At 53.2% G+C, this 25,966-nt stretch overlaps 1 protein-coding gene across 1 annotated transcript; it reads right to left on the reverse strand.

Moving 5' to 3' along the window:
• Nucleotides 1-5,136: 5,136 nt before the first annotated feature.
• Nucleotides 5,137-24,758, reverse strand: Tmem9 (transmembrane protein 9). The gene is made up of 6 exons (XM_013017534.1): nt 24,705-24,758; nt 24,184-24,285; nt 23,094-23,185; nt 15,456-15,564; nt 13,626-13,757; nt 5,137-6,112 (listed from the first exon to the last, which is right to left on the reverse strand). Exons 2-6 carry the CDS (start codon nt 24,247-24,249, stop codon nt 5,960-5,962), a joined length of 552 nt encoding a protein of 183 aa, XP_012872988.1. The 5' UTR covers nt 24,250-24,285; nt 24,705-24,758; the 3' UTR covers nt 5,137-5,959.
• Between the last annotated feature and the right edge of the window lie 1,208 nt (nt 24,759-25,966).

Below are 25,966 nucleotides of genomic sequence, written 5' to 3' on the forward strand. Positions count from 1 at the left end.
TCCCACAGCTGCTAAGGGATGGAGCTGATATTTAAGCTCAGGCAATGCGCTCAAGGCCTTACCCCTAACCACTGCCCCAAGCTCAGCCCCAGGTGAAGAATCTCCCCATGTCCAGACTCTAAACCATTCAGCTCCTGCCCAGCTGATCTCCACCTGGAAAATCCATGATGTCACCAGTGGACACCGACAGGCGTCTGGCCAAACCCGTGGGCTGGCAGGGCAACTCCGCAAAGCACAGCTAATCTCACCTTGTCCTTTGGGAGGTGGGTGCGGCAGCCTCGCCAGCAGGTGGCTGTCTTCGTTCTTTCTCCTTTGGGTAGGAAAGCTGTGCGGGGTAAGTCAGCCCTGACCGCCCAGCATTGCCGGCCTCCCTCCTCCAGGCTGCAGCTGCCTCTATTTCAGAAGTGCTTTGCACTCCTCTCCCAGCCACCACACCTCTGCGATTGCTCTTCTAGCACGGCCGTTCCTGGTGAGTGCCTCCTCCGGTGCCGTTCGCCCTGCCCCGCAGCGCCTCCAGCCCTGCCGAAGCGCCAGGACCCAGGTACACTTTACCTGCTTAAGCTTCAAACGCGTGACACACCCAGAAGAGGAGGGAGGAGGGGTGGGGGCGCCTGGGATCTGGGATCTGCTCCCAAGTTGTCGACAGGGCCACCCCTGGCCTGCTGTGATTGGCTGCCCCAAGTCTGGGCAAGAGACATATTGCTGGGGGCTGGAGCCAAGAAGAGCAGAGACGTGGTCCTCCTGCGTCCTGGCCCAGCGAAGGGCCAAGGGAGGGCCGGGACATCCGGCCGCGGCCTCGTGGTCAGGGAGCTCAGACCCCTCTCAGTGGAAGTTGGCGTAGCGTGAGGAGTGCGGGGACCAGTGGATGGGTCAGAGAGCCGCCTCCCTGTGGTGGCTTTCATGATTCCAGGTTGGGGGTGGGAGCTGGTGGGCGTTTACTGGATGCCCCTGGGTTCGATGGAGGGCAGGGGGAGCGGGGTCTGCAGAGCTCCCCAGGGCGCAGTTCCAAAGCTTGGGTTGGGGGCTTGGCACAGCCAGGGCCTGCAAAGCGCAGGGTCAGAAGTGCCCGAAGCCAGAGCAGCAGGCAGGGCCCCAGCCACCCTCCTAGGAGTCAGGCTGGCCTGGGGAAGCTCCAGGGCTGTCCGGTATGGATCCACCGAGCCTGCTCGCAGCTGTCCTCGTGCTGTGGCTGCAGCGTGGAAAGCCCTCCCCTGCCCTTCTCAAGAGCACCAATACCAGGTGCCACCTTGGAGATATGAGCTGGTCCCAAGTTCCCAAATTGCATCATTAGCCCACTGCTGTCTCTAAGATCTACTGTCCTTTACAGCCGGGTCTGCGCTTAGTGTGCCTAATTTCACGTTCCTCCCCCACCCCCCCTTCCCTTCTTACTTAGCTTCTTTTGCTCAAGGCTGGTGCTCTACCACAACAGCTCCATTTCGGACATTTTTGCTGGTTAAGTAGAGAGAAGAGTTTCATAGACTTTGCTGCCCAGGCTGGCTTTGAACTAGGCTCCTCAGGTCTCAGGCTCTTGAGTAGCTAGGGTCACAGGTGTGAACCACTGGCACCCAGCTCATCTTTACAGATGTTTCCCCCACAGGAAAGAACCTGGCCACAAAATCATAATGTGGATGTGCTCATTATGTCCTTTTTTGCCTGCATATTAAAAATAACTGCAGAGATAATGTGATAGAAAGATCTCCTTCCAGGACAGCCTCAAATTTCTTTTCTTGTGGCCAGAGTCAAGGTTAGTGGCCTTCTCACTGTCTGTGGAGAAGCAGGGCTCAGGGAGGAGGTCTGCCCGCCTGAACTCACACAGCATTGGAACTCCCGGCTCTTCCCACAAAGTCACTAGAGGAGCTGGCGCCCGCAGGCCGCAGTTCTGGGCCCAACTCCAGGCCCAGGATGGAGAGACCAGGGGTCCACACAGCAGGAGGGGGTCTAGCTGAGGGCCAGGGTGATTCTGGGGCTAGGGGTCCTAATAACGTGTAACAGGCAGCCCCTGTGGATTCTCTAGGCCTCCGATGTGAAGGAGGCGGTGCCAGGGTCACTGCCACGTGCACCACAGCGGCCCTCATTCCGTGGGTGCCCATGTCGAGCATCGGCTTTGCCTGGGCAACACAGTCACCCAACAACGCAGGAAGTAGCTGTCATCCCCACCGTGCAGCCAGGAAAGGGCAGTGTGCAATTTAAAGCTCCATCCAGCTAGTAAGGGGCAGTTAGGGTTTGTACCAGTGGCTGGGCTCAGAATTCATGTTCTTTGTTCTCTCTCCCCTCCCTTCCTCCCCCACCCTCTGCCTCCCTCCTTTTCCCCCCTTCTTGCCAGTCCCAGGGCTTGAACTCAGGGCCTGGGCTCTGCCCCTGAGCTTTGGTGCTGAAGGATAGCACTCTACCAACTTAAGCTACAGCACCAGTTCTGTTTTTTTCTGAGTAGTTTATTGGAGATGAGTCTCATGGACTTCCCTGCCCAGGCTGACTTTGAACCAAGATCCTTAGATCTCAGCCTCCTGAGTAGCTAGGCATGAGCCACCTGTGCCCAGCAGAGTTTGTATTCGAACCTCACTCCACCCTTCTTGCTTTCAAGTGGCCTCATAGGGAAACTTCCACTCAGCCTCTCTCCCAGCATCCATCATTCCATGAGTGCATTTTACTACAGGCTGGTCTCTGGTCCTGTCCCGGACCAGAGACTGGCTCTGAGAAGTCACACCAGGCCCAGCAGCGACCAGGGCTGCATCGCCCCTCCCTACTGACTCCCGGAGCCCCGGTGCCTGTGCTGGGGACAGCAGATGCCCAGTCCTGGACAGCAAGCTCAGGCTTGGAGCAAAACTCCCATACCCTTCCAGTCACCTTTCCAAGCTCAGGTCCCTCTTCAGTCCCCCAGGGTAGGGCTCGTCCACCGGGCGCTGGGGAGGAGGCTGGGCCAGCTGTTGCTAGGCCTTTTGGCAAGAACAAAAGCCCTAGAGGCAGCCCAGGATCACCCATCTGCCTGGGAGCCGAGACCCTGCACCCATCCGAGGGCACCTAAGGCCTTCTCCATCTAGGAATTAGCGAAGCGCACCCAGGAACTCCTACCCAGTTCTAGACCAAGACTAGGAGGGGAGGTTGGCCACAGCCAACCTTAGGAAACCAGGCATCCTAGAAGCTTCAGAAGAGGAAGATGACCAAGTGGTCTGATTCAGTGTAAGCTCCCTGCCAGTTCCTAACCAGAGCTGCAATATGAAGAGTTAGGAACAATGAAGGTCGAACTGAGGGCAGGCACGGGGAGAAGGGGACAGATTCCAGAACCATCTGGAAGTCAAGTTGGCAGGATTTTGTGACTGATTGGACCTTAGCACTGCAGAAAGGAAAAGAATCAATTGATCATCTCCAGGCTTCTGGGTCAGAAAACCTAGTGAATGATGAATCATCAATAAAAAAAGATACCTGTGTGCCAGTGGCTCACGTCTGCAAGCCTACCTACTCAGGGGGCTGAGATCTGAAGATCAAGGTTCAAACCCAGCCCAGACAAGAAAGCCCATGAGACTTTTATCTCCAAGTAATCACCAAAAAGCCAGAAGTGGAAGTGGACGTGTGGCTCAAGTGATAGTGCACCAGCTTTGAGTGAAAAAGCTAAGTGATAGTGCAAGGATCCAAGCTCAAGCCCTAGCACGTGCACACGCATGCATGCGCATGCACGTGCACACGCACTCACACACACACACACACACACACACACACACACACGAAGTCTGGAACTCAGGGACTGGCAACAGTTATTGGACTTAACTCCCAGGGAAAAGATTTCACTGTTAAATTTGAGATCATGCCAAATTGGCTAAGAACAGAGATCAGAAAACAGCAGTACTCAGGAGAGGGTGAAAGGATGATCAGAAAGAATGAAAAGGTCACAGGAGCTGAGTGAAGGATCTTATGAAGGAAGGAGAGATCAATGGTGACAAATACAGCAAGAGGGCGGGAAAGGTGAGACCCAGAGACACCTCTGTAACAGAACTTGAACTTGCAGGGTTATCTGGGGTGTTGTGGGGGAGCAGCTCAGCCGAGCACAGAATGGGAGATCCGCCTGCAGAGGGCACAGGGTGACTTTGAAGAGTGGGCAGAGCATTGCAGCCAGAGCTGGACATGGAGCCCATCCAGGCCCTTTCCAGCAGGTGGCTTTAACACACAAGTAGACAGAGGAGAGGCACTGAACAGGGCGGACACAGACGGTCTCCTACCAGCCTTGTAGCTCCTGTTAGTCCCACCTCTAAAGTCACTCCACTAAGCATTCTTGTAACCAGCTCTGTGACTCACTTGTGTGCAGGACTTGCTCTAGTGTCACTGCAAAGCCTGTGCTCCTCCTGTTAGCCATGGATGCAGCTCACTCCCAGCTCCCCATAGTACTTGTACATGGCTCTGAACTGAAACTAACACTTCAAGTTGATCTCTTGCCCCGTTCCCCTCACTGAGAACCCAGCACAGCTCCACATGAAGGTCCACGACTCACGTTCACCCAGACGACAAACCTCAATCCAATCAGACTGGTCCCTAGAGCTGTCTCACCTATAACTTGGGGGCAGTGTGTGTGTGTGTGTGTGTGTGTGGAGAGAGAGAGAGAGAGAGAGAGAACTAGGGCTTGACCTCAGCACCTGAGCACTGTCCCTTTTGAGCTTTTATTGCTCAATGCTGGTGCCTTACCACTTGAGCCATAGCTCTACATCTGACTTTTTGGTGGTTAGAGATAAGAATCTTACAGACTTTCCTGCCCAGATTGGCTTCAAATAGCAACCCTCAGATCTCAGCCTCCTGAGTAGCTAAGATTTCAGGTGTGAGCCATGGCACTCACCCTACTCTGGGACACTATACAATGAGCATCGTTTGTGTCTGTGACTTACAGATCTGATGGGGTGGCACAAGGCCAGCGTAGGTTCAGGGGGCTCTCCCTTCCAAGCAAAACCTCAGCCGGGACCCGGCGCTGTGCTCAGCAGATAACAGGGGAGCGCCAGGCTCTGCCTGGATCCCACCGTGTCTCAGCCCTGGGTACCTGGCTCTCCAAGACTTTGCCTCTCCGCAGGGACCTGCCAAGAATGCTTTATCCCCTCTCCAGGTCGCCACTTACCCAGTCACACTCTTTGTTTCCCAACTCTCTTCGACTCCAGAAAGTGAGAGAAATAAAAACAATTTAATGATGGCTTCCTTGATTTACAGCCTGCTCTAAGACAACAGAAGGACACACATTTCTCTCCATGCACGGTACAGGAAACTCAGGGACGAGGGGTGAGCAAGGACAGGAGCAGTGTTGAGTCCACTGCTCAGCCTTGTGCTGCGTGCTCCAACCCACTTCCTGGCTCAGCAGCAGCAGATTGAGAAGGGAATGGTGGTGCTGCTGCATGGCCTCCCGAGAAAGGAACAAGAGGACAGGCGGCAGGGGCCGCAGGGCCACATGCCCGCCCGGGCGTCTGTGGGCGAGGAGCTGGGGAGAGGGAATCAGGCAGTGCTGGTGACCGGGGCACCACTGCGAGCTCTGTGGACCAGCACTGTCACTGCGCTACAGGCAGGCCGGGCAGGGGCTGGAAGAGTGGGAATGAGCCAGAACAGCCAAGAGCACAGGTGAGTGCTGGGCCATGAGGCAGCTCTACCTGCAAGGGGTTAACAGGCCACCAGATGTGGAGCGGCCCCCCAGATGTGGAGCAGCTCCCCAGATGTGGAGCTGGTAGGGGCGGAGCCAAGGCAGAGCGAGGAGGGGCAGAGTCCACCTCCAAGACCTCCATTTCCTTCTGGCCTGCTTTCCCCTTCCCTGAGACCCCACCACGCTCCTTCATAAACACAGCTGAGTACAACATTCCTAAAGAGAGAGAGAAACAGGAAAAACGCCACTGGCTTTTAAAGGGAAGACGCACTGAGGGAAGAGGAGCCTCCCCGGCTCTGTCCAGCCTTGGAAGCTGGCAGCATGGCCTGGGTCCCTGACCCGACGGTGCCAGCCCGTCTAGCTGAGCATCTTGTGCCGGTCGAAGACGGTCTTGCGCTGCTCCTGCACCTGCAGCTTCCAGCGCTGTTGCGCACCTTCCACGCGCTCCAGGACGGTGTTGGCTCGGGGTCCCCCGTGGGACGTGGCAGTTGCTGCCCCAGAGCGGGCATCCTGTGGTGGGAGAGAAAAAGGAGAGGATCTGGGTGGAGCCACAGGGGCTGGAGGCCCCGAGGCCCGAAAGTCTGGCCTCCCCAAGGGCTCTAGGGTCCCTGAGGACTTTGCCCCAGCAGCTGCAGATCCTAACCAAGTGTGCCTGGCCCCTGGGGTCGGCAGGGTGGGGCCAGGAGATATTCTGGGGCCCCAGTTACCCCAGCAGCGCTGGCTTGAGTCAGGTTCCCAACCTGCCCAGTGCTAGAGGTCTCCAGAGGCAGGCAGAGTCCCCCAGGACCATGCACCCCTGTGCCAGGGCTGAGCCGCACTAAGCCTGCAAAGACCCCTGCCTGCCCTGCTGCAGGATAGCGACAGTGTGGCTGGCTTCCTAGGACGGCCACTCCTCTGCTCTAGATACAGGAAGGGGCCACTGTGGAGTCTGCTCAGGACTGGCTCTGCTAGGTGCGGCGCACACCACACAAGCTTTCTTTCCCTGTGAGAAAGGGCCTGGACCTCATGAAGTCTAGCAGGGGGTGGACCCCGGCTTTTCCATTCCAGCGCCTGCTTGACCACTGCCTCTTGTGACAGCCCAGGATCGCCGGGCTTCTTCCCGGCCTGCTTTTCCCTCTGCTCTGTCATCAGTCCTCCCCTAATTACTACTTCTCTGCCTCTGAAGCTCTGGAGCCCGTGCATTTCCTGCAGGACCCGAACCTGATCTTTGGGGGGAATTAGAGCTGAGGGCCAGGCCCACAGCCTTGTGGGGATTTCCTCTCTAGCTCTCCTTGCCTCTCATCTCCTGCCATACATCTCTTAAGGGATTAGCGCACCCCTCTAAGCCCAGAGCCGCCCAGTAAATGCAACTTTGCTTCTAATGCCCTGAGCTGGCAGGGCTTCTGTCACCACACAGCTGCCAGGCCGGGGAGCAGGGTGGGGTGGCGATGAGAGGGAAGGCAGAGATGGGCTGGCAGTACAGCGAGGTGGCTGGCCGGCCAAGGGGCCGGGAGTGAGTCGTTCTCTAAGGGGAGCTCTGAGCAATCCGTACCGTGTGCACTCACTTCGAAGGAGAACTAGAGATGGATGCTGCCCACTGGGAGCCCCTGGCCACGACCCTGAGGATGGTTTTCTTCACAGACTAGAGAGGCTCAGGCAGCACCGGAGGGGCGCGTGGAGCCCAGTCAGGCCTCCTGGCTCCTGTGCCTGTGTCAGGGGACCGCCAGCCCTTTCTAGCCTCAGACTCCCCTACGCCCAACTCAGATGGGGTGGGGGTTAGGGGGAGAAGGCTCGGTCTCAGCCACTCACAGCTGTGTCCCTGGACAAGTCACTTACTTCTTCAAGCTTTGCTACCATAAACCTCGTCTGGAGACTTCTTCCCACTGTACTGTCAGCAGAAATTACATTTAGCTGATGATCTAGTATACAAACACAGACACACAGACAGAGAGACAGATGGACACACCCCAAACAGAATGTAGTGTGAAACACTGAGATATTCTCTGTCCTAGGATACCTTCAGCTATTCCCCACTCTGTTCCGTTTCATGTTTTCACAATCTAGGTCATTAGTTTTCAAATTCACTTCATGACTTAGAGGGCTCTGACCACAATCTGAACACTAGCTCGTAAGGCTGAGTGGACGGGGATGGAGAAGTTGAACACATAGGCCAAGCCCCTAGTGAACAAGCAGACCAGAGCAGGAGCTCAAGGAATGTCTAGTGTCCTTCTTCCCTGACCATTTTGTCTTGGTCTGTGGGGCCAAACTTGGCTTCGAATCTTGGCTCTGATCCTACACCTCATTGTAGAACCAACCCCCTCCCTGTTGGATGGAAATCTTCCATGAAAGCAGAGCCCCTAGCAGTGCTTGGCAGATGGAAAGCACTCTATTTGCAGGAGCCAAGACCAGGAGCAGACTCTGGATGTGGGGTTAACTGAAGAGGGGCGGGGAGGGGCTGCAGCCAGGGTCATCTCAGCAAAGACCGTGACTGTCATGAGTTCTGACTGCTCCTCTACTCCTCTGCCGTGGTGCACATGAAGAATACGCTTGCGGTTCTACCTCAGCCTGAGGTGGGCGCTGAAGACCCACCAGGCAGGGAAGCTGTTGGCCCACTGAGATTTTGCCATCCTGGCCCAGGGACGGGGGTGGGAGGGGAGTGGCTAAAGGGGTTTCTCTTCCTCCTCGCTCCCAATCCTGTCCCTTCTGGGCATAGCACCACATTCCAGCACCATGGCCTGGCTGTGATTCCCTGAGCAGGCCCGGAGCGGTGGCACAGCAGCAGCCCTCCGATGGCCCTGCTCTCGAGAGTGTCTGGAAGATCCAGGAGCAGGGCTTTAGGGAACAGGCTGAGATCCACCGCGTTACCACAGCGTCATTTGTTACCCTTCATGTAAAGTCTTAGCAAACAGCTGCTAAGTGGGGAAAGCGGCTGCCGAGAGGCTCTGGGCTCTACTGCTAATAGGCTGATTAAAAGGAATTAAGGATTCTACATCTGTTCCCAAGAAAGCCCAGAGTGGCCTCGCCCCTACCTGCTCTGGACGCAGGACAAGGCACCAGCCCCTCACCCTCTCCCCTCTCCCACTGGTGTCTGGGAAGCTTAGGGAGCAGATGTAAGATGAGGGGAGAGCCCTCCCCATCAGACAAACAGACCAGAATGACCCCAACGAGGGCCACGGTGCCAAGCACCCACGCTCCCACTACTGGAAAACATTCAAGTACTACAGCGCCCCCACTGAGGATGAAGAGACGGCGGCTCTGAAGGTGGCGGCGTCTTGCTAACTCAGAGCTACGTAGCTGTTTGGGGCCACGTCAGGACACACATGTCTGTGTGTCTCTTATCATGGGACAAGGCAGTCCTTTCTTGACGAGTTTCTCCTAAGGGAGCCAATTCTGACCATCAAAGCAGCAGTCAGAGGCAGTCCCCGAGGCTAGCGCAAGGTCAGCGCACCTGTCCAGGACCCGAGGGTCGGGAGCTTCGGGCCTGGAAGGGCTGTGGGCGAGCCTGAGCCGGTGAACTACCCCTGAGACCCCGCTCTAACCAACCTCTGCCAGAAAGCGCTAGCTTTCAGCCGGCACTGAGTTGGACCCACGTCTTTAGAGATAAGCAGACAAGTAAGACCCTCCCTACTTTCTTGCCCCCTCCCATCCTGCTCCACTTTAGTGCCAGCTGAGATGTAGAATCAGGCTGTATCATCTACACAGCCAAACAGTGCCAGGCCCTTGGGAATGGTCTGACTAACTCCCTGACTTTTCTCAGCTAACTCAAATCCTTCCTGCTATAGCAAGACAGAACGAGGCCCTCCGGATTCCAGCATCTACCCTCAGTCACCTTCCCACCGGCCAATCAAGTTATCCCACGGCTTTTCAGAGCCCAGCTGGAGCCCTGAGTGCATCGCTCTCACATTGCCCTGCCCTGAAATGCATCACTGAACGTCCCCGAAGATGTTCTAGACACGTCTGCTGAATGGCGTGCCTTTCCATTCTGTCCTCGGGGAGAGGAGGCAGTCTGAATTGTCTTCGTCAGTGCCTTCCCCATGTCGGTCCCCTTCCCCCAAGCTGGGGTCCTCAGCCGTGGCTCCCCACCCATCCTGACCAGGGGCTGCTCAGTGGCCCCCGGTCCTCTCTTCCACGGGTCCCCTGTTCCCACCACCCCCTTCTCTGTCTGCCCGACTGCCCTGCACAGCCCTCTCTCGGGGGCCCGGAATGGGCCCCACTGCAGTGAGAAGACCCCATCGGCACCCAGGGGCCCATGCTGAGAGCAAGGGAGACAGCCAGAGCCACGGAGAGGCCCCGTCTCCCTCTCTTCAAAGAGGGCCAGCTCTGTACATCTGAAACAGCTCTGTTGCTGTTTCTGGCCCAGCAAACACACCGGCTTCCTCCTTTCAAAGGGCGTCTGAGCCCAGGGATTAGGCCTAATGCTGCAGGAATCTGGGGGTGGGGGTGGGGGGGAGACACAGCAGCCAGCAATCAGGTCCACTGAGGCTCTGCCAGTGCTTTCAAAGGGACCCTGATTCTTTTATCCCTCCGTGGACTTGGCCTGAGTAGGGGGGGGGAGAGGGAGGGGGGAGAGGGAGGGGGGGGAGAGGTCTCACCTCCCTCTTGCAGGCCTTTGACCCTGGCAGGAGAGCTTCTAGCTATAGGTGTTGTGGAGATGGAGCAATTGCGGATGGGTCCCCAATCCTGAGAAATGCTCCCATCTCCAGACCTGCCTGGGCCCGGGCCTTGGCCTCCTGAGGGGACCCAGGGGACCTCACAAGGAAGCCCAGTGGGCCTGTTCTAACTTTCTCCCTCCTGGGGTGAAAGCTAAGACCCCCCTCCCTAGGGAAGACCCCTTATTTCTTGTTGCCTACATAAGGACACACTTTCGCAGAGCGCTAATAAGCCCAGACACAAAAGCTGGCTTGACTGCAGCTCAGCTGAGGGTTTTGGGATCTTTCTTCTCTTTGCTTGGGTTCAGTGATGGGGGGCAGCAGACGTCCCTCACCATCGGGGCTGGGGCCTTCAGGCGCCTGTGAAGACACACTGGCTCTCACTAGCCCCTTACCACAGCTCAGCACCCGCGTGCCCATGGCCCTCGGAGCTATTCTAGAAGTTGGTCTCTGCCAGGAAGCCTGACAAAGAGAAGGTAAACGTCCCCCACCTTTGCGAAAGCACCCAGTTCCTCACCTGCCTGCCTGACCATGTCATATTTCCCCTGGCCTTTGCGTCTCCTTCTCAGACGCCTGAGCGGCTGAGGACAGATACAGGTCTGAGTAAATCACAGAAGGCTCCTGCAGGATTCCTGCACTCAGCTGGAGAGGAGGTGGCTGCTAAGTCACCGCCCCTTGTAAGTCAAGGGACAGAGACCTAACATGGAACAATGGGACCACAGTTCATTTTCTCACCCCTGAGGGCACCTGATGAGATCTGAGATCCATCCTATCCAGCCCCCCCCCCCCAGCCCCAGGACTGGGCAGAATAGGGAGCACCTCAGGTCAGGGTCAACTTAATTTATTTTTTTTGCTTGTCCTAGGTGGGGCTTGAACTCTGGGCCTGGGCACTGTCCCTGAATTTCTTTGTGTTCAATGCTAGCACACTACCAAATGAGCCACTGCACCACTTCCGGCCTTTTCTGAGTAGTTTATTGAGTCTCACGGACCCTTCCTGTCCTGGCTGGCTTCGAACCATGATCCTCAGTTCTCAGACTCCTGAGTGGTTAGGATGACAGGCGTGAGTTACTGGCGCCCAGCTCAGGGTCAACTTATGACCTATATGTGTCTTGGGTGGAAGATGAAGGAAGTTACTTCATGCATTCAGGCCTCACCAGCTCTGGCTTCCATCTGCCCATGACAGCTGGCCACTACACCCTCATATATGGCTGAAGAGCGCCCTTCTCAGAGAAGACTCCTTCCCACCCAGCCAGGCCTGCACGTGTGACTTGTCCAACCCAACTCAGGTCCTGTCTCTAGACCAAACCTACCCCCTTTACTCCCCTCCAAACCCAAACACACTCCAAGTGGGGAGCACCCAGCTCTCTTACAGGAAGAGAGGACCATCTCAGACCCAGCGACGGCGGGCTGTGGTCCCCTGGCTATGATCTAGGATGGCAGGAGACACAAAAAGGCTGTGCCCAAGAGCCATGCATTCCAGGGAAACCGGGGCTCGGGCTGTGTAATCACGGGCTACATCTCTCAATTACTCCTGGGCCAGGTCTGCAATTACTCCCTTTCCCCTAATCACCCGGTATTTATTAGTGATGCCCCTCCCCTATCAGAGCTGCTATTACTTCTACATTAATAACTGGGTTGGTGTGTAAGCTTTTCTCTTGCACACAGACCACCCAACTGCTAGCGCCACCAACTCTCCAGCCCAGATCCAGGGCGCAAGGCTTCTCACCTCTATTCCACCTTAGGCCACACTCACGCCAGCAGGAGGCTGGCGACAGACTGGGAACAGTCTGGGCAGGTACCCCAAAGCGGCACAGTGGGTGGGAGGGGCTGGGCCTCCTTCCTCCCTGCCCGGAGAGACACAGGTCCACCTCACCTGGACAGCTTCACTTAGTCCTGAGCGCAGGACCTGCATTCTGGAGGACCACTTGCCTTTCCTGCCTCTAACTGAGGACCGGTCTACCCCAGCTCAACTACAACTGCCCAGAGCACCTCTAACCGAGGACCGGTCTACCCCAGCTCAACTACAACTGCCCAGAGCACCTCTAACCGAGGACCGGTCTACCCCAGCTCAACTACAACTGTCCAGAGCACCTCTAACCGAGGACCGGTCTACCCCAGCTCAACTACAACTGTCCAGAGCAATTCAGTCCAGGCCTAGGAACCCCCTATGACCCACAGCTCAGGAATTCACCAGGGGTCACCACTCCATCACCACCCTGCACTCCCTGTAAGACAGCTCCTTACACCTCTCTCTAATCCCTCAATGAGGGTAGGCCCACCACTAGAACATCAGAAGCAGACTGTGGCTGAGTGGCTACAATGACGGACTAGACGCAGATGTTATGCACCTCCTTGAGTTATTGTGTGTGTGTGCTGGTCCTGGGGCTTGAACTCAAGGCCTGAGCACTCTCCCTAAGCTTTTGTGCTCAAGGCTAGCACTCTACCACATGACCCACAGCTCCACTTCCACTTTTTAATAATTAATTAGAGATAAGAGTCTCATGGACTTTTCTACTCAGGCTGGCTTTGAACTGTGATCCTTAGATCTCAGTCTCCTGAGTAGCTAGGATGACAGGTGTGAGCCACCAGCAGCCAGTAAGTTTTTTTGTTTTGTTTTTAATTGAAGCTACACATCTACCAGTGTCTTCAACCAAGTCTTCCCTGCTATGCACACAAGCAGGTGCCATCAATCAACCCACCAGTGGATGGGACTATCCTCAAACCAGGGGGCCCTGTGGACACTGTGTGTCCCTCAGACAAAGCATGCAATGCTGCTTAGGGCCAGCGTTTGCCCACTTTCATGATCATACAAAAGGCAAATCTTTGCAGCTTGACATTCCAGGCCTCGTCTTTCCAGCCAGTTTCTTCTGCCACCACTCCCAGTGCCCAGGCTATCTCAGATGCCCAAATTCTTCACGCGTGCACAGCAATGCCCAGGTATCACCACCCACCTGACCCCTCTTGCCTTGAGATCCCTCTCCATTTGTCCTCAGCCCAGGGCTGGGCTTTGAAGTGAGCTAGCACTCAATAGACATTTGTGGGAACACTGAACCAAAGAATAAACCTGCTACGTCCAAGTCCAATGTCTGAGCAAGTAGAATATGACGTAGAGATTCTAATATGACGTGACTGGCCCTACTTCCAGGCTCCCCCATTTCTCTGCCCCTCGCCTGGAAATTTAGGGTAACAGCAGACACACTCCCCTGGCTTCTATCTGAGACTGCCAAGTGTCAGATATGAGAAAACCATGGCCCTTCCTGCTGAGTCTTGGTGACGAGAAGAAGGATCAGGACAGAAGAGCAATCTGAAGCACAAAGGGTTGGGGAGGAGAGGAGCCACCCCAGCATTTGGGCTCTACCCCCGTGGCTCACAAGCTAGGAGCCCTGGTTCGTTACCTCGTTTTCCTCCTCATTGTGTAGCTGCTCAGTGTAGGCATCCGGCTTTCGAATGAGAGGGTCCACCAGCATCAGGAAGGCCATGTAGAGCAAGAGGGCACCCACCACTGACAGATAGATGACAATGATGACCTGAGGAAGAGACCAGGCTTGTCCTGTGAACCTATATCCGCAGCCCAGGACAGGAATATCTAGTCTGGTGCCCTCTGTGTTTAGCTGCCGGTGACCCTCCAACACTGCTCTGGGGACTGGGAAGCAAGGCTGCATGGAAGGAAGTCAGGAAGGGAAGGAACAGTCACCACTCCCCGTGTCCCAGCAAGGGGAGCTCCAGCAAGCACAGAGCTTTTCTACTCCCACATGCCTGGCTTATCACTGGCTTCTAATCTCAGCCCTGGACTTTGACTGTGAAAAGGTTTTTGTTATTATTATTATTATTTTAGAAGAATCTCAATGTCAGGTCCTGGTGGCTCACAGCTGTAATCCTAGCTACTCAGGAGGCAGGGATCAGAGGATCGTGGTTCAAAGCCAGCTCTGGCAGGAAAATGTGTTGAGACTCTTATTTCCAATTAATCACCAGAAAACTGGAGGTGGTGCTATGGCTCAAAGTGGTAGAGTGTTAGCCTTGGGCAAAAGAGCTCAAGGATGGTGCCTAGGCTGTGAGTTCAAGCCCCACAACCGACCAAAAAAAAAGGAGAATCTTAAGAATTTCAACTTTGGTGTCCATTGTAGTCAATAGCTAAGTCCAACTGGACCAGTGTCCTCCTGACCTGGGGTACCAGTTGTTCATAATCTTGAACCAGGTGAACAGCATCAGGACAGGGAAGGAACAGCAGCTGGTCTGTCCGTCTGGCAGGGAGTGGAGCAGGAGCCCCGAGGCAGACAGACTAGAGGGACCTGTGAAGGGTTAGGAGGTTGCATCTTATGAAGTTCTTCATGCTACAAAGGGAAATGACATCTGGCTTGGAACCAAAGATCTCGAATCTGGTCCCTAGGGGCAAGGCCCACTGGAGCAAGTTCAGCCAGAAATGGCTAGGGAGAAGGGCTGCCTTGGACAGGACAATGAGCGGAGTGTAGCCCCCAGGACCCGGCGGGGCAATGACTGGGGGTGGAGGTGGTGAGGAGACAGCTACTTTCCTGAGGGGTCAGCCGGGGTGGAGCTGCAGATCCGAGAAGGGCAGGCAGAGAGGAATAGCCCGAGAGCCACCTCCCTTCAAATGCACCTCAAAGGCAGGAACCTAAGAGAGGACTCAGGGGTGTCTTTAAACCCGTGAGTTACTTTTGAAGCTGTTTCTAGACTTGCGGAAAGCAAGCATAAGAAGAATAGAGTGGCCTCATGGTCTCTAGGGTACTGGTCCCATCACGTGCTGGTGGCACAGGAATGGACAGGGGCTTGATGCTGTCCTTCCTCGTTCCCCGTGTGGTAGCCACACCCACCACTCCTCTCCTTAATCTACCAGATGGTCAATGAGAAAAATTCAGGACAAACCACAAGACCCAGATGCCAGCCCCAACACCCCGTGAGGGTCCCCAGAGGCTTTGTTCGCGGTCTGACACGGCCCTGGAAGCCTGGTGAGATTGCAAGCATCATGTCTGGTACCCAGACATGTTGGACACCCTAAGGTACTGAGTACACGGGATGCATGCCTCTCATTTCAGGGGAGCCACTAGACAAATGCCAGAGAAGAGAGCTGGTCCCAAAGGTGTGGGAAATGGGACCCTGTGTCTACACTAGATCAGCCCAGAAGCCAGTCCATTGGCCACTTGGAATGTTCCAGCATAGAGCAGAGCAAGTGACTGGAGGGCTGCCAGGGTCGGGGCGTGGTGTGGTACCTTGATGGTGGTGGTGCTGCGCTCCTCGTACCTGCACTCACACAGCAGGCAGTAGGCCTCCACGTCGTGGCCAGGTACCGGCATGGGCTCTACCACGTGCAGGCAGTTGCTGCAACACAGAAAGACAGGGTGGTGGGAGGCAGGCGGCAGAAGGAGAGGAGGGGAGGGGTCTGCGTGGGAAGGAGGCTCCCAAGGAGGGTGGTTTATAAAGGGGGAGGCCAACAGAAACCTTCTCCCAGCCCATCAGGATCAAGGCTCCCACACAATCTTTGGCATCTCATTCATGGTCCCAGAGCTCTCCCCCCGGCTGCCCTCTCCCTGTGGCTACCGTCTCCCCTTGGGCTCAGTTCTCCCTGGAGGCCTCCTCCATCCAAAGAGAGTCTTTGGTTAGAATCTCTCCTCTAAATAGCTGGACTCTTATGTCCAGAGAGTTGATTCACCTTCTGAGTGTTCCACGGGGCCCCGAACTCTACACGTCCCCATGTCCTCTGCACACTAGCTCCGTGATGTTTCCAGTGTCAGAGAAAACATGGTGCGTCCTAGCATCCATGACCCCCTCCCACCCCAACACCACCATGACTAAATCAAACCCAGAGCCATCTGTGACTCCAGCTTCTCCTTGCCTGCCAGGGGATTTTACTTCCCTAAACATTTCTAAAATCCACCTTCATTCCCTCCCACCGCCGTGTCCCACCGAGGCCCTCACCATCCCCTCCAGACAATGACCAGCCACCCATAGCTCTCCTGCCCCTGCTTCACCTCTGCCTGATAGGCCCGGTAGACACTACCTTGGTATGGCAGTGTAATGGTTGCCATGGTGATCATGGGCTTCAAACCAGCCCATGCCTCAGTAGCTCCAGGTCAAGGGCAAATGGAACCAATCTACCATCTACCAACAGACTCGAGGTTCTACCTATCAGCCAGGCCTGTGTCCTGCCACTTTCCACCTAACTCCCACCCCCAGCCAGGCTGACTTGCTAGATTATTCTCTGAAGCAGTCATATCTGGCATATAGGAATGCAGTACCTGCCTCTCCTCTACACTCTCTGGGGATCCAGCCCAATCTCTGACCTCATGCCCAGCCAGTTCCCCGCCTACCCCTCCCACAGCCCGGCCCACACTGATACTGTCCTGGTTTGCACTGCCTTGCTGTCTTCCCAATGCATATAAAGTCTTATAGGCCATATTGCCTGTTTGTCTAGCGTGGTGCTGTCAGAGACAAGCTTGGGGAGTGACTACCACAGAGATGAACTGCTCTAAGAACAGAGCCATTGTCACCAGGCAATGCCCTGGGCAAGGTAGGCTAAAGATCACAGCCTTCATATTTAAAAAATGAGAGAGACGGGCTCAGTGGCAGTGCTAATGTGGTGGTAAGGCCAGGTCCCCAACACCTTGGTGGTTGACTCAGCCTCCACGGGACCTGCTCGGGTGCTCAGATCTGCACTCAGATCCTTGGACCCCAGCCATCCTCAGATCTGCAGGCCTCCAACCGAGCAAGCCAAAGGCCCCACAGAACAAATGCTGCCACTGGAAAAACATCAAACCACCCTCAGAGGTTCACAGGTGCCAATTAGGTGTTATGCTTCAATCAACGGCTGGGCCTGGGCTCTGTCCTGACTCTGTCACTAAGAGTCCGTGTCTTGGGCCTGTCCTCTCCTGTGAAATGCTGAGGTTGACATGAGGAGATCCAGGCGACCTTTAAAAGGCTCTTCGCAGCCAGGTACGGGGCTCACACCATCGGCTCACACCTATCATCTTAGCTATTCAGGGTGCTGAAATACAAGGGTAGAGGTTCAAAGCCAGCCTGGCAGACAATCCAAGGGACTCTTAATCTCCAGTTAACCAGCAAAAAGTCAGAAGTAGAAGTGTGGCTCAAGAGGTAGAGGGCCAACCTAGAGTGATAAAAGCTAAGCAAGACTGTGAGACCCTGAGTACTCCCATAAACTAACCAACTGGCCAGCCAACTAACTAACTAGTTCTTCAAGCTCAATCCTCTAAAAGTCAAGCAGGGTTTCTGGCAGAACTATGGGTAGGAGATGTGGGGATCTTGTAGTGAAGACTGTTCCCCTAAAGATCCAGTATGAGGCATATGAGTTGAGACTTCTGAGGAGCCTGGATTCACCCTTGGGTGGCAGCTGTTACACCTGTGGTAGGACAAGGCTCCCTGTTGTACCTAAAGGTACCGCTCTCAGGCTGTGGCACTGGCCACCTCTGGGAGGAGTTAACAAGCAAGACCACATTCTATTGCTGTCCTCCTTGCCCAGAGAGAATGTCACCTTCTCCTGGGGATGAGCACCACGTAAGAGTCCTGAGTGCAGAAAGCTGATCTGTACCCTACTCCTAAACCCCACACACAGGCCAAGGCCAAGGCCTAGCATCAGAGAGGCAGGAAGGGCGGACCTGCACTCCGCAACTTGGGATCTTGGAACTGGGGAAACAGGCTGTGAGAGGGCAATAAGGCCAATCAGAAGCTGAGATTTCTGCCCATTCTGGCTCTTCTGGCAATCAGAGAACTTCTAAATAGGTTCTTGCTCTCCTCATCTCCGTTTACCTTTGCAGGATGAAAAAGACTCCATGGTCAAGTCAGGAACGTTAGGGGAGGAGAGCGAACAAGAAAGAGAAGCTAGGTTTAACCCTTAACTCTTCTCTTCTACTGGGTCTGTGATTACAGGTGATTTATTAAACCTCCTTGGGCTTCAGTTTCCCCATTTATAACAGAGGCTAAACTTGATGGGTGTATTCCAAATTCTGCTCTTTTATGTAGCATCTGAAGGTAGGTGTAGGAAGAGGGTGGGAGTGAGAGCGGTTTGAGGGACCCCCTCGGCCAGCAGTTAGGAGTTCATGGCATGTATATTTTGTTTCCACACTAGATGGTGTTTGTAGAAAGATCCTATTTTACATTATTTATCCTGAGTAGCTAGAATAATAGGCGCAAGCCACCAGGGCCTGGTTAAGGATCCTATTTTAGCGAATCAATGTATTAAGTTTCTTCCTACACTGAGATTGTCTCTCTAACATATCTTGTTGGACCCTCAAATGGGACAGCATTTGTTGGAATTTCCTTCTTAATACGTTGGCGTTTCCTTCTTAATACAGGTGAGTATAAACTCTTGACACTAGATGGCAGAATACCAGCAGCACAAAAACACTGAGCTTGAGCCACTGAACCAGGACTGAGCCGGAAGTCTGACTTCACTTGGCCTAGCTAAGAGGGAACAGTGTGCTTTTAGCGGGAAATCTGAAGACTCACTCAAGGTGATCCTCAATCCTGGCCCACACCCTGGGGTTTCAGGATCAAACATCAAGGCCTCTTTCCAGAGGCTCCAGGCCAGTATATGAATCCCAAGGCCAATGTGGATGGTTCTAGAATCCTGGGGTTTACTTCCCGCTCTGTTTCTAGCCAGCACCGTGGAATAGTACTGCCTTGAAGGTCCAGATGCAAGATCATTCATTCATTAGGCAGCCTCCTAATTTTGACTTCTAAGTGGGAAGAAAGAGGAAAAAGTACAGGCTGAGAGGTACAGATTCCATTCTTTGTGGTCTTCTAGGCTTGGGTTTTCAATTACTACAGTAACCCCAGGACAAAAGACGCTAATAAAATCTGTAGGGTGCCTCCCTGGGCAAGGGGCGTGGTGTGATGAGTTATCCAGGGTGGGTTTAGGAACCCATTGGTGTCTTCACTGATACTATTTCAACTATAACCACAAGCTCTAAGGAGGTCCTGGGGTCCCTCACAGGCCCGAGGGGCTTTTTCTTTTCTTTTTTTCTCCTTGAGTATGATAGAAGCACAGGAAATAGGCGAGCACTTCAGGAGGAGCCCAAGTTTCCCAGGCTATAGTGGGAATCTGATGCCCACCTGTGTGGCCGCTAGGAAGGCAGGACACTATATTCACAAGAGCAGCTGATGTTTTCTATACCACTTTCCACGTGCCAGGTACTAGACTGCACGCACGCGTGTGCACACACTTCATAGTGTACCATTTTGCAGATAAGGAAATCAAAGTACAGTGGAGACGAAGTAATTGAGGGCACAATTAGTCAGTGGCAAAACTAAACTGGAAGGCAGGAGGGCTGGTTGTGTACAGTCTGTGTGACCATGACTGTCCAACAGAAAGTTGGATACCAATTTCTCCCAGAGTCAGAAATCTAACAAGTTTGAAGACTCTCCAGGGTTGTTCTAGATCCACTGCACCAGGAACTATAAGAAATAGTTACCAGGTAAGCCAGGCACCAGTGGCGCACACCTATAATCCTAGCTACTCAGGAGGCTGAGGATCGTGCCCAACACAAGCAGACAAATCTAAGCGACTCCTATCTCCAATTAACCAGCAAAAAAGCTGAAAGTGGAGCTGTGGCTCTAGTGGTAAAGTAGCAGCTGTGAGTGAAAAAGCTGAGCAAGAGTGTAAGACCCCGAGTTCAAGCCCTAGTATGGGGACAGGGTTTAAAGAGTACCATCCAGGCTGGGTGCTGGTGGCTCACACCTGTAATCCTTGCTACTCAGGAGGCTGAAATCTGAGGATCATAGTTCAAAGCCAGCCAGGGCAGGAAAGTCTGTGAGACTCTTATCTCCAATTAACCACCAGAAAACTGGAAGTGTTGCTGCTGTGGCTCAAGTGGTAGAGCACTCACCTTGAGCTGAAGAGCTCAGGGAAAGCGCCCAGGCCCACAGTTCAAGCCCCACAACTGACTAAAAAAAAGGAGTACCATTCATCTACATATCTGCCAAATCAAAATCTTAAGGGCATGCCTGGAATCTGTTTTGTCCTTACTAGAGACAAAACTGATCCAGCCTCCCCATAGTGTTACCCCTTCTCCCCGCTACCCCCCTTGCTCAGCAATACCAGGGTTTAAACTCATGGCCTTGCATTTGCCAGGCCGGCACTCTACCACTTGAGCCTTGCCTTCAGCCCTTTTCACTTTAGTTGTTTTTCAGATAGGGTCTTCTGTGGATGCTCAGACAGGCTTGGATTACAATCCTCCTGTTTACCCTTCTCAAGTAGCTGGGATGACAGCAGTCAGCTATTGGTTCAGATGAGGTCTTGCATACTGTTTGCTCAGTCTGGCTTCAAAGTATGATCCTCCCATGAACCACTGTACCTGGCCAATGAGTATGACCTCACTCCATGTATGCTCAGATCTCACCAAAGATGGGGTTTCACAGCCCTGAATTAGAAATGTCCTCTTCACTTATACCTAGTTCATCCACTGGCCTGAAATCTACACCAAGACACCACAATGACCCTGCTCCATCCCCAGGAGCACCTAATCCCACATACCCCAAGGTGTGCCTGCCTTTCTTCTGGACTTGGTCAGCAACTGAGTGACCGGAGGTCCTCTCCTCTTTTAGGCAATGTCTAGTTCCTTAAACTATTCTTCATAATACAGTAAGCTGGAACTTCTTTCATTAAATGGTCTCCCTCACTTAAATGAATTCTTGGTTATTTCTTTTTTAAAAAAATTATGTTCTTGTTGGGTGCCAGTGGCTCACACTTGTAATCCTAGCTTCTCTGGAGGCTGAGATCTGAGGATCGTGGTTCAAAGCCAACCTGGGCAGGAAAGTCCGTGAGACTCTTATCTCCAATAAACCACTAAAAAACCGGAAGTGGCGTTGTGGCTCAAGTGGTAGTGCACTCACTTTGAGCTGAAGAGCACAAGGACAGTGCCCAAGCTGAGTTCAAGCCCCACGACCCACAAAATAAATAAATAATAAATAATGTTCTTGTATTTCTATTATCTTTAAGTAGTTGTAGAAAGGGGTCACCCCATGGTCTATAAGTACAATGCATCTTGATCAATCCTCCCTTTTATCACTCTTCCCCATCCCTCCCAACCCAACCCCTAGCCTAAATTTTCCTAGTTTCATAGGACACGCATTGAATATAATGACTACATTCTCCCCCTTCCTCTCTTCTTTTGTCTATCCTCACTTTGTCTCTTCCCTATATCTTTCAAGTACCAGTTTCCTGGTATTCATTTTATTGGACTGTGAGTTTGCTTTTCTAAGGAATTATACCATTTGAATTCTCCCTTACAAATACTATACTTTGGTTAACACATTTGTGTATACTTGCATACAATGTTGTCTATTTATAAACTAGATTTAACTTCTATATATAAGAGGGTTTTTTGTGGTTATTACTTATTGTTGATGGTGGTAGTGGTACCAGTCCTGGGACTTGAACTCAGGGCCTAGGTGCTGACCCTGAGCTTCTTTTGCTCCAGGCTAGCACTCTACCACTGAAGCCAAAGCTTCACTTTTGGCTCTTTGGTGGTTAACTGGGGGAGTCTCATGGACTAGCTTCAAACTAGCATCCTCCAATCTCAGCCTCCTGAGTAGCTAAGATTATAGGCATAAACCACCAGCACCCAGTTGAGGTCTCTTTTTTAAAAAAGCAATACATGCATTCAAGACTTTGGTAGTATAAATTCTTTCTTTGGGCTTCAGTCTATGCCTCAGTCCTAAAATAGAAACAATACCCTTCACATTGGTAGTATAAATTCTTTTTTGAGCCTCAGTCTATGCCTCAGTCCTAAAATGGAAACAATACCCTTCACATTGCCTTTATAAGGTTGCTATGAGATTAGAACAAAAACCAGGGAGCAGCTTTGCAAGGACTGAACACTGTACAGCACATGGTCACAATATAATACCACCTACTTCTCCCAACTTCTCTACCACCCACACTGCATCTATCACTAAAGCTCCATATTAAAGCTGGGAGCTGTGATACCCACCTGTAATCCCAGCACTTTGGGAGACTGAGGCAGAAGTCTGAGTCTAGTCAGGGTTACATCTCAAACAACCCAACAACCAAATTCAAAGCAAAGCACAAAATCCAGTTTTCACATCAAGAGCTCCTAGCTGACAGCTGGGCCCTGTTTCTAATTGGCTGCACACATTAATATATGTTTAAATACTCAGGATTGAATTCAGGGCCTTGCAATTAGTTTGGTAGGCAAGCACTTTTTCTTTTTTTTTAAGTGAAAGTGATTGGAAAGTTTATTAGGAAAGGAATACATTTTCAGCAGGCTGGAAGTGCATCATCTCTAAGGTAAGCATGAACAGGAGTTTTACCCTGGCACAAGTCTGTACTGAAGAACTGAGAACATGACAGCTCTGAGTTCTCTCTCATGACCAGCCAATCAGACAGTCACGGTCCCAAGGCTGGAGGAGGGTGGCTGACTTACATTTGACGTCTACTGTCTCAGAGACCTGCCTTGACTGGAAGGAAGCTTTTTGTCAATCCTCAGGTGGGAGTGGTACCCCTCCCCCACCCCCCAAAAAAGATCTTGGTGACGCTGACTAGCCCCACAGGATGGTAATTTTTGACAAGTGCTCTTACTACTTGAGCGCTACCGCAGTCCTCTTGCTTTTAGTTTCTGTTTTAGATAAGGGCTGGTGCTTATGTCCCACCAACCTTGGACCTCCATTCTCCTACCCATGCCTCTTCTTCAGCTAGGATTACAGGAATGTACCACCATGCTTGGCTTGCTTTTGAGATAGGATCTGGCTAAACTTCACTTAGGCTGGCCTCCTATCTTTACCTCCTCAATAGCTGACATGTGCCTTCATGTCTGGTCCCCAACTATTTCTTTGTAAAGCTCTCTGTAGAAATGGAGCCATATGCAATGCCTTACCAGTCCTTCTGAGTCACATTCTGGTTGTAAATGTGCCCACTGATATTTCTGTAAGGCGGACAGATACACTTGCACCGGATATCTTCAGAACTCTGGAAGAGAAAGCACCACTCAGTTAGATGGCTCCTTGTCTGGGTTCAGTTCTACTTAGGCTGCCAAATTTCAGCAAGGTGTTCTACAAGGTGGCCACTTAGATGCACATGAACTTTCTCCATCGTCAGGTTCGGTGAAGACTGCTTCGGCAGGAAGGCTGCTCAGGCCCGGGTCAAGACAGAATCTGTCCAGGTGGCAAATGACATTCATAGCTGCCTAGGGCTGCCATTCTCAAAGTGGGGTGCTTTCAGGGGATGCACTGCCAGTCCCACACTTGTGTGTTGTGCACTTGGTGGCCATCTTCCTCTGATTCCACCTCAATGTCCTAGGATAGGAATGGAGGTAGGAGGAGGATTTGGGGTGGGGGGAGAACAAGGAATAGTGTACTGTGGCCATGGGATGATTTAAGCAACCCCTGGGAAAGTTCTCCTCCCCTGGAAAGATTAAAAGACAGCATCATCAACATTGTTATTCCAATTAGGAATCCCAGGAAAGTAAAAAGCAGACCCAGGGGCTTAACCTTACTTGAAAGCCAGGGCTACCTTGATCAGAATCTGATTCCACACCCACCCAAACCCAACTCCAGGTCCTCTACCCGCAAGGAATGGGCATCATCTCAGTTCACCGCTCCTCTTAGCAGAAACTCCCACCTGTACAGGACTGTACAGAGGGCATGTTTACATGGCTTTGTGATTTCATTCTTCCTATGCCGAGCAGGCGCTAACAACCACTATTTTACCAAGACAAAGGAAGGTAGAGAGAACTTAAATAAACTTTCGGCTGGCTGGATAGGAACTCCCAAGAGCCAGTCTTCTCAGGGCAGAATCAGTGCCAGGTTCTGGGTGCACCGGTCCCCCCTCCCCTCTGCCCCTCTCCCCCCCTTACGGTTTTAGGAAGGCCCGCAGCTTGACCCTGAGAGGTACCCCAGGAGCCCCCGGGGAAAGCCCTGCAGGCCGGGCTCTGGGAGGGCCGGGGCTCACCCCACCGCCACCCTCACCTTGTTGGCTTGAGCTGGGGGCGCTAGCAGACACCCGACCACGGCCACCAAAGACAGGAGCTTCATGCTTGCTAGGTGTGCAGAGCCAGCCAGCCCGGACACCTGAACAAGAAAGAAGAGGCAGAAAGCGAGGAAAGGGACGTGGGGTGGGCGGCCACGCCGAGGGCCCTGCACTGGGGCTGGGGCTCCAAACCCCGGCCCTCACACGTGTTTGTCCCTCTCCCCGAGATCTGCGCCCCGCCCCCGGGGCTCGGGCGGCGGGGGTCTCCGGGGGGCGCCGCCCGGATCCCGCCGATCCCCCGCCGGGCCTGGCTCTGACCCGCGCGTCGGCCCTCCGCCCTCCGCCATCTCCGCCACCGCCGCCAGCTCGGACCCGACGGGAACTCCTGGCGTGGAGTCTGGGAGCCCTCGTCCGGCGGCGGAAGGCACGCCGCCGCACCCCGGGATCTGGGGTTCAGTCGAGGCTCCCCAAGAGTCCCCCTGCGACCCCGTTCCCCTCCCCCATCGCCGCGTCCACAAACCTGCAAACCCCGCCGCTGCAGCGCCGGACGCGGCTGGCCCCACCCCCACCCGGCTTCGATTGGCTACGGGAACGGTCTCTCAGTGCAACCTGGCAGTCACCAAGGCAACAAGACCCGCCCTCGGTGCTGCCGAGAGGCTCCGCGGCTCCAGGGACAGGCAAGCATTTCTCAAACCAGACGGAGCAAGAAAAGGGAGAGTCAACCTTTCCCAGTAGGAACCTGGAAGGGAGGGTCTTGTCTTTCTGAGGCTCCTAAGCCTCACAAGTCCTCCTTGCCGTGCTTTGCCCTTCCGCGTGTTAGAAAGTCTTGTTTTTAAAGGGAAAGCACTTCATAAATTACAAACTAGTAACAACCATTATGATTAATGAGAGATAAAAGGGGCTTTGTCTCCTCCAGTCTGGAAAGCCATGTCTTCACTGCAGACTTTCCCTGCACTTCTTCTATCCTTACAGACACAATGACACACAAAACAGCCTGGTCCCCAGCCCCACATCCCAGTTTGTGGATCTGAGGCTAGGACACTAGACCAGAATTGAGGACTCTTGAGTTTTGATCATGGCCCTGCCACTAAGTCGCTGAGTTACCCTGGAACAGGGCATCTACCCCCCTCTCCCAGGATCAGCTCCCTGGGCTGTAAAATGAACTGGCTGCATCTTAAGATCCCCTTCAGCTTTGATAGGCTGGAAGGTGGACCAGAATGATCTAAATTTGAGGAACAATCATATCACTGGAATGTCAAGTCGTCTAGAAAGTAATGTGTAGTAGAAGAGCTCAAAAAACTTGTGAGCATTATTTTGCCAGGCACTGTGCCAGATACTGGAAATACCTCAGTAAACAAAACAAACCCTGTCCCTGCTCTCAGAGAATTGCAAGTTTATTGCAAGAAAAAAACACACTGAGTGTTGGTGGTTCATGCCTGTAATCCTAGCTGCTCAGGAGGCTGAGATCTGAGGGTCACATTGTTCCAGCCTGAGTAAGAATATCCATAAGTCTCTTACCTTCAATTAACCAGGAAAAAGCCAGAAGTGGAGCTGTGGCTCAAGTGATAAAATGCCAGCCTTGGGTGAATATACTAAATAAGAGCATGAGTTCAAGGCCAAGTTCACCCCCCCAACCCCCTCTCTCTCACTCACACACACATACACACACTTTTTTTTTAAAGTAAATTCCTTTAATGTCTGGTTGAGTAGGAGACAGCTAGATTCTCATATCTGCTTCTGTGTCTAATCAGTTATGATATCACATGTCAGCTAACCTTTGAA

The sequence above is a fragment of the Dipodomys ordii genome, unplaced genomic scaffold (genome assembly GCF_000151885.1).
Source record: "Dipodomys ordii isolate 6190 unplaced genomic scaffold, Dord_2.0 Scaffold35, whole genome shotgun sequence".
NCBI lineage: Eukaryota > Metazoa > Chordata > Mammalia > Rodentia > Heteromyidae > Dipodomys > Dipodomys ordii.

Coding starts and splice junctions, on each gene's coding strand:
- Tmem9 (XM_013017534.1), bottom strand. CDS start 24,249: ATGAAGCTCCTGTCTTTGGTGGCCGTGGTCGGGTGTCTGCTAGCGCCC. Junction 23,186..24,183: donor CCCCAGCTCAAGCCAACAAG/GTGAGGGTGGCG, acceptor TTTCTCTTCCAG/AGTTCTGAAGATATCCGGTG. Junction 15,565..23,093: donor AATGTGACTCAGAAGGACTG/GTAAGGCATTGC, acceptor TCTGTGTTGCAG/CAACTGCCTGCACGTGGTAG.